At 57.4% G+C, this 11,221-nt stretch overlaps 2 protein-coding genes across 9 annotated transcripts in view; one reads left to right on the forward strand and one right to left on the reverse strand.

The window, feature by feature from the left end:
* The window catches only part of CDH23 (cadherin related 23), a 202,087-nt gene extending 198,718 nt beyond the window's left edge, over window positions 1-3,369 (forward strand). For 7 of the 8 annotated variants that reach the window (XM_071811619.1, XM_071811620.1, XM_071811621.1 and 4 more), the window contains 4 exons: window positions 231-291; window positions 791-920; window positions 1,004-1,126; window positions 2,264-3,369. In XM_071811619.1, coding sequence (XP_071667720.1) covers window positions 231-291; window positions 791-920; window positions 1,004-1,126; window positions 2,264-2,590 — 641 coding nt within the window. In that variant the 3' untranslated portion in view covers window positions 2,591-3,369. Of the gene's footprint in view, window positions 1-230; window positions 292-790; window positions 921-1,003; window positions 1,127-1,375; window positions 1,490-2,263 lie in introns of all 8 variants that reach the window. The other variant, XM_065843253.2, reaches the window with a different exon arrangement.
* A 192-nt stretch (window positions 3,370-3,561) lies between these two features.
* On the reverse strand, window positions 3,562-10,720 carry LOC136104676 (prosaposin-like). Its single transcript, XM_071811543.1, has 15 exons — window positions 10,624-10,720; window positions 7,447-7,565; window positions 7,037-7,111; window positions 6,815-6,940; window positions 6,465-6,659; window positions 6,186-6,329; window positions 5,982-6,038; window positions 5,771-5,779; window positions 5,546-5,653; window positions 5,267-5,356; window positions 4,998-5,181; window positions 4,740-4,903; window positions 4,583-4,663; window positions 4,372-4,479; window positions 3,562-4,282 (listed from the first exon to the last, which is right to left on the reverse strand). Exons 1-15 carry the CDS (start codon window positions 10,682-10,684, stop codon window positions 4,247-4,249), a joined length of 1,557 nt encoding a protein of 518 aa, XP_071667644.1. The 5' UTR covers window positions 10,685-10,720; the 3' UTR covers window positions 3,562-4,246.
* Window positions 10,721-11,221: the final 501 nt, after the last annotated feature.

Raw genomic sequence — 11,221 nt, forward strand, 5'->3', positions numbered from 1 at the left:
AATTGGAAGCAATCCCACTCAGCAAGGCACGATAGTGGGAGGGGAGGTTTTTCTCAGCATGCAGGCTGTTATCAGCTGCATCCTGACGTGTTTCTCAGGCCACTGGTGCCTTTTTGGTCACCCAGTTTTCGTCCCCAATAAAGAATTGTCCCGCCTGCCCGCAGCTAGGCTGGTTTGCTGCTCAGCCCGCTGGTGTGCCCCCCTGTAATCCCTCCCCCCACCTCCTGCAGGGAACAGAGGCTTCATGGACATCATGGATATGCCAAACACCAACAAGTACTCCTTCGATGGGTGAGTTCTCCCCTGCCCGCTGCTCCCTGTTTGTCACCTCAGTGTGGCACACTGCAGGGTCACAGGCTGCTCCCGAGAGAGGGAAGCTGGCGTTTGGCAGCCAGGGATGGGTTGGAGGTGGATACATGCTGCCTCTGTGCACTGCAGAGGGATGCAGCAGGGCATGTTTGCAGGGCATGGTGCTGGCCCCAGGACGTGTGCTTGCCCTGAGAGCTCTCAGAGGATGGAATCGCTACCCAGATCCTGCTGGCGGCTCATGTTCAGCCGGCTTTACAAAAGACCTTGTGCTTGCTCCTGTGACTCCACCTCTGCCAATACTGGCCAGGCTGGGTGTCAGCAGAGACGACGGGCAGGTGTCTGGATCCAGAGCAAGCTGAATACATCTGCACAGGGCAGGAGGAGGCAGCACAACCTCAGCACCCGTGGATGGGGCTCGGGATGCTGCCAGGTTTTCAGACGGTCTTAGCACATGCTGAGGGCTGCTCCTCTCCCCGGGCAGGGCCAACCCGGTGTGGCTGGACCCCTTCTGCAGGAACATGGAGCTGGCAGCACAGGCAGAGCACGAGGATGACCTACCGGAGAACCTGAGCGAGATCACCGACCTCTGGAACAGCCCTGCCCGCACCCATGTGAGACACGACCCCTGCTGGGGGACACTCCTTTTCCACACCCAGCACTTGTGCCACGGCCTCAGCTGTCTCTCCTCTTGCAGGGGACCTTCGGGAGAGAACCCTCTGCGGCCAAGCCCGAGGATGACCGCTACCTGCGGGCAGCCATCCAGGAGTACGACAACATCGCCAAGTTGGGGCAGATCATGCGGGAGGGACCCATCAAGGTGAGTGAGTGGGGGCACCCTCCACTAAGGAGTCTTCTCCTATTGCTACAACTCCCACACTCATGGGATCCCCATCCCCATTCCACAGCCATGAATGTGGGAGTCTCCTCCTATTGCTACAACTCCCACATTCATGGCTGTGAAACCAGAGGGTGGTGTTTTTCCAAAAAAAATGCTAGGATGAGGCCAGCCTCCCTTCGCCCAAGCCATCTCCCTCAGGTAACCCTTGGTCTCTCCCCCTCCACCCAGGGCTCTCTCCTGAAGGTGGTCCTGGATGATTACATGCGCTTGAAAAAACTCTTTGCCCAGCGGATGGTGCATAAGGCCACCGCCAGTCAGGGGGACCGCTCCTCAGTCTCGGAGGTAGACAGAGTGTGCATGGGTGCGGGGAGATGTTTGCCGTGCCCTCTGGGATGCAGTGTGTCTTCTGGGCATCTATCTGTCATCTCTCCGTCTCCCCACAAAGGCACAGCTGTTCCGCCAAGGCTGGCCAAGCAGCTGCAGGTCCTGCAGATGCAGAGGGACATCTTCCCACCCCTCTGCTCCTCTGAGCTTGTCAGTCCAGGAGCTTTTGATGCAAAAAAAGTCGGGGACAGAGAGGTTTTGGTGCAGGAGTTCCTCCCGCGGTCTTTTCCCCCTTCATTGGGGCAAAACGTGGGACAAAGAGGGCAGAGGAGGTTGTTCCAAAACCAAGGTTCTGTCACCCAGTGTGCAATTAGGCCAACGTGATTCATTCTTTTAAGTGGTAATGACTCCAAGGAGAGCAGTGGGATGGAAGACACCTTTCAGCCCTTCTGCCCTCTCCCTCCTCACCGTTATTCCCCAACCAGCCCCATCCTGGCTGGATGCTTTCCCTCAACTTCTCTCTTTGTCTACCTCCTCCCCACCACCCCAAATCCCAACATCCTCCGTGGAGGGTGCTGTAGGACACACCACCCAGCTGCCTGAGGTGGGATAAGCGAGGAGGGTCTGGCTGCAGATCATCATGATGTTGGTGACCCTCATCACCACGCTCTGAGGTTACTTCCAAAGAGGAGGTTCCCATCCATCCTGCTGGGCTCCAGCACCACAGGAGATTCCGGAAGCCAGAATCTGTTCACCAGATGATGATTCCCCTGCTTCATTAACCTTTTGCAGCTGATCCAGAAGGAGCTGGAGGAGGAGGAGGAGGAGCGTGGCCCCAGCCAGGGCAGCCTCCGCTTCCACCACAAGCAGCCAGTGGAGCTGAAAGGTCCAGACGGCATCCACGTGGTGCACGGCAGCACGGGCACGCTGCTGGCCTCCGACCTCAACAGCCTGCCCGAGGACGACCAGAAGGTCCTGGGGCGCTCGCTGGAGACTCTGACGGCTGATTGCGGGGGCTACATTGACCACAACGCCCGCACCGAGTCAGCCAAGTCCACCCCCCTGCACAAGATGCGGGAGGTGATCATGGAGAGCCCGCTGGAGATCACTGAGTTATGATGAGCGCTGGTGGTGGCTCCTCTCAGCGAACGGGGGCCAGCAGGGACAAAGCACAGACCGGGGGGCTGTGGTGGGGGCTGGGGACACCCCGAAGCTGGTGCTCGGCTCCCCCTTCCCCTGCAGAAGGATTCCAGGCCAACTAGTGCTGTTCGCTCCAGAGCGTGGCCCTGGGAAAGGGCTCTCAGGACCGGTTTGCTTTTACTCACCTGTCATTTATCCATGAAAACATTAATTCTTTTTTATTTTAATTTTTCTTATTTAAAAAAAAAAAAAGAAAAAAGGTCTTTTTTTTAAAAAAAAAAAAGAAAAGAAAAGCTAAATGAATGCAGTGAGAGTTCAGGCTGGGCAGGGGTGACAGCGCGAGGCAGCCAAGGGCAGAGGGTGTGCTACCGCAGCATCCCCAGGCACAGGCTGGGAACAAGCAGCTGTCACACGTTGGGTGTGGGGAGGGCCAGGGCAGCACACGGAGGGGCCGTGTCCGTTTGGCACTAACATCACCTTTCCAGCAAGAAAAGACCCAAAAAAGAATAAAATAAACAAAGACATTTCTCCATTTTGCTGGCTTTACCAAAACATGTTGCGACGTGGAAAAAGAGACTGATCGAAAATGGGGTTCTGGCTGTGGCGTGCTCGTGCGTGTCTTTTCTTGCCTTTTTCTTTGCCCTCCTCTTGCTTTGGGGTTTGTTCGTTCGGGGGTTTGTTTCTAATCGTAACCTTGTGGAGAGTTTCGGGCACGGTCTGTTACGGGACTCAGAAATACACTGTCTGGCTTTGGGTAACCTGTCTGTCATCCTTCTTTCCCGGCTTCGTCATCCCCAAACCTCCTTTTGAAGATAAAACCCTCCTTTTTCCCTTAATTCACTCCTAAATTCATCACTGTCTTTGAGATGCTACTGCAGGTGTTGCTGCACCCCAGGCTTTGGGGCTCCCCCAGGTTTACACCCCAGGAGAAGGAGGAAGGAGACAACCAGTAAGGATCACAGGAGGAGTTTATTTGCGGTGATGCTCCCGTGCACGCTCAGTGTCCCCCCATCTTGTGGCAGGGAGGGACGAGCCAGTGTCCCCCGTCCCTCACCACCACAGCTGGGGCAGCACAGGACACAGCTTTTCCCCCACACTCATTCATTTTTTTTGCTGAGGGGACACTTAATATATATATATATATGTATGTGTGTGTGTACATATATATACACACACACACACCTCCAGCAATCACCTGGACACAAAATAGTGTACTGCAGATGTCATGCAAAGCTGGGCATTGCAGGTAAATTTAATCCACTTTGTTTCTTTAACTGGTGACCAAGGGGAAAAAAAAAAATTAAACTAAAAAATAAAAAGCCACCCCAATTTAAAGAAGGACCAGGAAAGTGCTAGGCTTGCCCAAAGCCTGTGAGACCTGCGGCGTGAGGCTGCCAGTGACCGAGAGCGGGGGAACCGGCACTTGGGCAGCAGAAACCATCCCAGCCCACGGGGATGGAGCCGCGTTGCAGGATCTGGGCTCCACAAGAGGTTCAGAGTGGGATGGGGATAGAGGAGGGGATGGGGATCGGGATTTGGCAATTGCTGTCTGCGATTGCAGGTGTCCCAAGGGAAGAGGTCCATGATCCTGAACCAAAATGGCAGGGTAAGCCCAGGCGGCCAGGGAGGTGGCTCCTAGTTCCATATGTGACGCCGACAGTGCTCCACAGCCTGTGGGAGAGACAGGGGGAGGTGGCGAGGGGAGGCAGGGACCCCCAGCACCCTGCCCGTCCAGGGGAGGGAATGCTCGTGGCACTTACATGGCACTCGACCGCTGTGGCCATGTTCTTGCACCAGTAGCTGGGGCCCCAGGCACAGGGATCTGAGTCCACGACGTCCTCCTCGGGTGAGTCACAGGCTCTGATTTTCTGCATTGTGGAGGAAAAAATAGTGAAGAGGGAAGAAAACAATATCTCAGACAAAAAGATGCCCACGTTGGTCTGGGCCGCCCCATGGCACAGGGACACTTACGGTGCAGACGAAGGTGGGATCCATCATCTGCACAAGGAGCCGGACGGCCGCCGGCTCATACTGCACCACGAGTGCCTCGCACTGCGATGGAGAGAGGGGGTGAGCCTGTGGCGGGGTAGCTGGGTCCCCACCAGGCTGGGTGCTCCCCCCAGCTCACCTGGCTGGTGAGCGGCGTGGGCAGCATCTCACAGCCCTTCTCCAGCACCTCGCCCAGCTCCGCCAGCGTCTCGTTCTTCAGCAGCTCGTTATCAAAGTAGGTGATGACGAGCTGGCAGACGTTGCAGAAGGTCCCAGCACCCACTCCCAGCTGCTCCAGTGCCCCTGTGGGGCATGGAGGGGGCCATTAGCACCCCCCCATCACCCCACTCCCCAGAGCCCCAGTGTCTGGGTGCCAGCTGGGTCCCGTCGGGCTCACCTGGGTGGGTGTCCCCGCTGCGGGGACAGCAGCGCAGCATGGTGCAGACGGCGGCCGGGTCGGTGGCCTCCAGCAGCATGATGACCACGGCTTTGCCGTAGGAATCCACAAAGTCCTTGCACTGGCCGATGACGCTGTGAGGCAGCATGTAGCACACCTTCTCGATGTCGTTCACCAGTTGCTCCTGCCGGGAGGAAACAGGCAGAGGGAAACCTCCGCAAACTCCTAGCAGCCCCTTTTCCCCTCGCCCCGGATTCCGCTGGGCTCACCTCTGTCATGTTGTTCTCCAGGAGGCTCTCGGCCATCTTCATCACAAACTGGCACACCTCACACAGCGTCGTGGTCCCCTCCCCATCCTCCTGGGATGAGACAGTGGGATGCACATCACATCCCCCTAGTGCCACCCTCATCCCACCCAGCCGTCACCCCCGACAAAGATATTTCCCACCTTTTAATCAATGGGGATGCTCAAGGAAAAAAAAATAAGCACATACAGGTCCACGTTCCCAGCATTTGTATTTTAAGGAGTGTGGCAGGTCCCTGCTTACCCGCAGTGTGCTCAGGACATCCGTCACCTTCTGCGTGAGCAGCGTGTGGAGGGGCACGATCGAGGCGGAGGAGCAGAGTCCCAGGTGGCCGCACAGCTCCATGGGGTCCTGGGGAAGAGAGAGACACCCCAAATCAGGTGGGCATCACCCCCCGGGAGGGTGAGCGGGTGCCCCCCTTCCCCATAAAGGGTAATTTCAGCACATTGGGTCACGAGTCTCGCTTACCTCAGCCTGCTGCCGGTGGAGAGGCCGCAAAACAGCAGGAAAACAGTACAAAGAGAAAAGCCAGGGAGAGGGGGAAACATTTAAAAGTTATAGGAACGTAAAGCAGTGGGATTCATTAAAAAAAAGAGCAGAGCTCCACTTCTGCCACTGAGACCCCATGTCTGTGCCTCTTGGACCTCCACCGCTCCCAGGGAGCCCATCGCCGACTTACCAAGTGCCGGACCAGCTGGGTGGCCACGTCCGTGTGCTCAGCCAGGTGCTGCCTGCACTGCGAGGATGACACAGGGTGTCAGCATCCCAGGGTACACTCCAGCACCCACCCAGCCACCCCGGCACCCACCAGATGCCCCAGCCACAAGAGATGCTCCCACACTGCAGTGACTTGAGGAGCTCCGTGGGACGCCGCTGCCCTTACCCAGTGTGCAAGAGGGGGTGCCAGGACCCCGCACGCCCGCTCGGCGTGGGCCACCAGAGCCTGGGCGAAGGCAGCATTGGTCCCCAGCTCCAGCTGCACTGCCGCCACCAGCTGCAGGCACTGCCCACACTCTTCCTCCACCTCCTGCGGGAGAAAACAGGCAGGGACACATCAGTACACATCCCCCCAGAGTAAAATTGAGCCCACCCCACGCCATTATTAACTGGGTGATCTCACCCATGAGCAGCACCAACAGCATTCCTGTCCGTGCCACGGTACCTGCGCCCTGCGGTGAGGTGTGTCCTGGGGATGGAGCAGCAGTGGCACGTTGGCGATGAAGGGGGCGACCGCGCCGGCAAAGTCCTGAGCGGGGCCCGTGGGGGCCGGTGGTGGTTTCTGGAACTTCAGGGCCCCCGTGGGGCTTTCCCGGGGCTGGCACAGCTTGATGGTCCCACACACCGCCTTGGGGTTTGACTGCAGGAGCAGAAGGGTGGCGGCTTGGGGCTGCCCCATCGCCACGCTCCCCTCTGGGTTGTTTCCATCCCCGTCTCACAAAGGTTTTGTCCCAGTTTCCGAGAGCCCCCAGGTATCCCAAACCGAGGTTTTGGGGGGGTGTCCCCGCCAGTTACCAGCACTTGCTTGCCCAGCTGGACGAGGACGAGCATGCCAGTGTCCACCATCTTCTTGCACTTGACCGACCAGTCCTGGAAGGGCAGGTACTGGCATTTCTTATCCAAGAATTGCCGCATCTTTTCCTGGGTGAGAAGGAGAGAGCTCAGGGCTGAGCTGGCCCCATGGGGGAGCTGGGAAAGCGGGAAACACCAGCCCTGTGACCCCCAGCCATGACCCACCACAGTACAGTTGTCCTGCAGGATCTTGCCCACCACAGACACCGCCACCTGGCACAGGTGACACGGGAACCCCTTCTGCTGAGAGAGAGGACACGTCAGAATGTTTCCATGGCACCAAGACCCTCAGCTTCTTCCCACCAAACCCATCCCTCCACCCCAGAAACACCCCACTGAGGGGCTCTTGGGAATATCTTGGGGTACCCACTTATTTTTGCCACCTGCAGAATCCCAGTTCTATGTGAATGAACCCCCCCGGTTGGGCAACGTCGTTGCTTCACACATTGCTCCTTGAGAACATCAGCAGATGCTTCTCTGGGTGACCAGCTTGGGCTGAGCTTTCCCCCGCCCCAGCCCCACACTTTGGGGCAGGATGGGCCCATCCCTCCATGCCCTGCTCCTGGCACGGTTACCCGCAGGCCCTGGTCCCAGGCGGTGAGCTGGCACAGCTGCAGTGCCCCACATCTGGCTGCTGTCACCGCGTCGCGGCACCAGTCCTCCGGCTTCTCATCGCAGTGGTGGAGGGGGCTGGCTGCAGGGTGGGGGACAAGAGACCGTCACCCCCTTGGTGCACCCTGAGAGCATCTCCTGCCCCACACCAACCCAGCACCCCGACCCCAGGGCGATGCCTCGCACCCTCCCGCCGTGATTCACCCTCAGCTTTCGCAATGTTGGTCGAGGCTGCTGGGTTTTATAAATGATTTTTTCAGGCCCAGCAAAGCTCAGCTTTACCAGGCCAGCATGTGACGCTGGCTTTGCCAACGGGATGTCACAGCAGCTTTAGGCCAGCATCAAATGCAAAGTGAACTTGGGGGCTCATCCTCAGCCTTGCAGCACTCTTCAACATCCCGCTTATAAAATACAGCAATAAGTCTTGCAGGAGGAGTTGCACCCAGCTGCCAGTTAGCCGCACCACGGCTCCCGCAACGATTGAGCAACCCCATTTCTGCGTGGGGTTTCTTCTCTTTCGTTTCCTCCCAATGACAGTGCTTTCTCCTGGCTGCAAACCCCTGGCATGGCAGCAGCGTCAGCCACACAAGCAGCGCTGTGGCGTGGTGCAAACACCGGTGGTTTAATTGCCACCTTGGCATGTTGGGGATTAATTTGTGATGGGGCGAGTGTTTGTTCCCACTGGGGGCTGCACCCAGACGCCTCGTGCCCATGTTCCCAGCCCTGCGGACGAGGCGAGGACCCGCACAACCCAGGCCCTTCGCTGCCCTGCTTGGGCCAGGGACTGCTCAGAACATTGAGGGACGCAGCACACGGACAGACAGACAGACCCTGCTGCATCCCCTCTTGCAGCCGGTGTTTCTAAGGAAAGCACAACCGCCCCCCAGAGCATTTGGAGCCAGGTTTTACCACCCATCCCCGGCCATAGGATTGTGCACATCAGGAATAAAACCAAAGGCACAAGCTGCTCCCTCCACCCACACTGCCCTTGTCAGGTTTCTCCCCAAAAGCTGCTTTTCCTGCACGTTGGATTCTAGCAACACCCTCAGCTCACCCACAGGACGTGTTGAGATGCCCAGGACCACCTACAGATGGAGGCTGTGGAAAGGGGGCTCCTGAGCCCCCCACCAGCCCTGCCTGCTCCCAAAAGTGCTGGCGCAGCCTCTCTGGGTAGCAGGAGGTGGTTTCAGTCCGATTACCCCATGGGCTGACAGCAGCAGTGGGGCAGGGCGAGTCCCAGGGGCAGGGCGAGTCCCCCGGGGCTCCCACACACCTCTGACAGCACGATGCTGCAGTCACCGCATCAGCTGAGAGATATAAATGTGTTGTTTTTTTAACCCTGGCGCTGGCATTAGGGCGAACAGGAACGGCAAGTTAGCAATGAGTTCAGGGGAAGCACCCAAATTACAAAAAGAGGAGAGGGGAGGCAACAACTTGCCCTACCTGCAACCCACAGCTTGCCCTACCTGACCCGCAGACATGAGCATCTCTCCCAGTTCTGTGCTGGAGATCAGAGCGGCAGCATAAGGATGCTGCTGGTAACAGTGTGGGGGGATTGCAACCAGTGGCTTAGAGCTGCTCCTTTCTAGCTCCCAGCACCTCTCAGCTCAGTGCTTCTTCCTCACTCTGCTCAAGCTGAAATTCAGGCAACTGAAAATAATTAATGCTAATCATAACACCCAACAGCTGAGAGCAGGGGGAGCTTCTCCAGGTGGAAAGTATCACCACAGGGCAAGCAGCTGGGGCAATCAGTGCCCCGTGAGCTCTCCTCCGTGTTTCAAGCATGGCAGCAGGACACCAGACAATGCCATTTTCAGCAAAGCCCCAGTTTGGAGTGCAGGACAAGGCAGGGATGCTCCTGTGCCACCCTGGTGGCCACAGGCCAGCTGACACTGGCCCATCCCCAGCTCCCAGGTCCCTGGGGTGGGGTGGGCTCTGCTCGGGGGGTCCAGCACTGCGCTACAGCTCCAGCAGGGCTGTGCTGGCATTACGTGGAGCTCCCGAAGCGCACCAGCCGAGCCGGCTGAGCCTGGCGAGCAGGTCGTGATGCAAACCCCGGGGGTGGTGGTGTGGGCCCCAATGCTCCAGTTCCCACCTGGGTGCACGCCCCTGTTGCAGCAAAAAATCATAAATACGCTCTTCCCAGCATCAACCCCTCCTCCAAGGCTTTTGCAGAGTCCCACTGCTCCATGCTGCCGAGCTGCCACCACAAGAGCCACCATGGGCTTCCCCAGGGCAGGCAGTGCCCTGAGGATGGACGTGCTGAGTATGGGTGAACTTTCCTGCTCCACCTGTTGCCAGCTGGAACACCTCAGCACATCCTCCCCAGCATCGGGACACGCGCGCACGGGCACGACTCTTCCACCACAAAGCTGGGCTTGGGCAGGTCGCATGGGAGAAGCCCAGTGGGCCCAGGCTGGGGTGATTAGGGTAGAGAAGTTCTTCCCTCTTAAAACAGGTGATTTTTGTCTACAACAGCAGCTTCCCTGGGGAAAATTCCCCCCAGAATAAGCAATTTCCTCTTGACCAAGGACAAGAAGTCAGAAACAGGCTCTTCCCACCCTGATTCCTGGGGATACACCAGGTGTCACCTTCCCCTCTCATCAGGGGATGCAAGGGGACATCAGCATGAGCTTGTCCCTGGAAAGATCTGCTCAAATACCCCAAGTCCCGATGCTGACAGGTCTGCGGTGTCCCACCCCATCGCCCTTCACAGAGCTCAGCAGAGGAGCCTCACCCCTTCCCGCACCTCTTACAAGTCCCCAAAGGACAGAGGCCACTGCAAGTGGCACCACAGTCACTGTCACGCAAAGACAAGAACGTAGTTTCCCCCAAATCACACGTACAGAGTGGGCAGACGAAGCAGCCCTCGCCCACCAGGCCATCAGCCAGCCTCCCTTCTTCCATGCACCAGTTCCATCCAAATCCCTGCAGGCCAGGGGAGGGAGGGAGGGAAGCACTTTTTGCCCCAAAAACCATCTTTAAGGGCAGAACGTTCACATCCAAGTGGGCAAGAGGTGAAGCAGCTGGTAGCATCTCCTAACTCCAACACTACAGAGCTTAAACCCCTGGGCTGGGCCTATTTGTGGGGTGCAGAGGGGTCTTCTGGGCTCTTGTCAAGTCCTGTCCCCAGGCCTTACCTTGGTAGGAGCCCAGGCACAGGGAAAGGATCAGCACCAAGCCACCCCATCTGCTGTCCATGCCGCTCCAAGTCCTCAGTGGCCGGTTCCTCTCCTGCGCTCCTTCCCAGACTGAGGAATCTTGGATGGGCTGGGAGAAGCAGTGAGGATCCACACCTACACAGAGCAATTACCACACCCCTCTCCTTACACCTTAATTATAAAATCATCACCGGGCTGTAAGTGGAGGGAGGAACCGGAGACAAGCAGGTATTCCCGGGAAGTCAAAACCAGCTAAACCTCCTTGCTCCTGGCAGCCAAGGGTGGTCACAGTGGCAAAAAAAGGGCTCAGTGCCTCGTGATACAGTGATTTTCTGAATTACGGCATCATCCCACAAAAAGAAAGAAAAACCACCAAAAAAAGGCCAACAGTGGAAATACTGAGGATCAGAAAATTTAGGACAAGCAAATTAGTGTATTTAGAGGCAGTCTTCAAGCATTTAAAAGGCATTTTTATTACTGGAAATAAAGCGAGGCATGAAGATAGAAGGTACATGAAATGCAAGTCAGCACTGCAGCCGAGTATCAGCAGCTGCGCAAGGCCCGGCCATTGCAACAC

This window comes from Patagioenas fasciata, chromosome 8, assembly GCF_037038585.1.
Source record: "Patagioenas fasciata isolate bPatFas1 chromosome 8, bPatFas1.hap1, whole genome shotgun sequence".
Lineage (NCBI taxonomy): Eukaryota > Metazoa > Chordata > Aves > Columbiformes > Columbidae > Patagioenas > Patagioenas fasciata.

Bases quoted from the DNA above. Each gene is read 5' to 3' on its own strand.
- LOC136104676 (XM_071811543.1), bottom strand. From the start codon at position 10,684: ATGGACAGCAGATGGGGTGGCTTGGTGCTGATCCTTTCCCTGTGCCTG. The intron at 4,664-4,739 runs GTGAGCTGGGGG...TCTCCATCGCAG, and splicing joins CCACGCCGCTCACCAGCCAG to TGCGAGGCACTCGTGGTGCA. The intron at 4,283-4,371 runs GTAAGTGCCACG...TCTCTCCCACAG, and splicing joins CCACAGCGGTCGAGTGCCAT to GCTGTGGAGCACTGTCGGCG.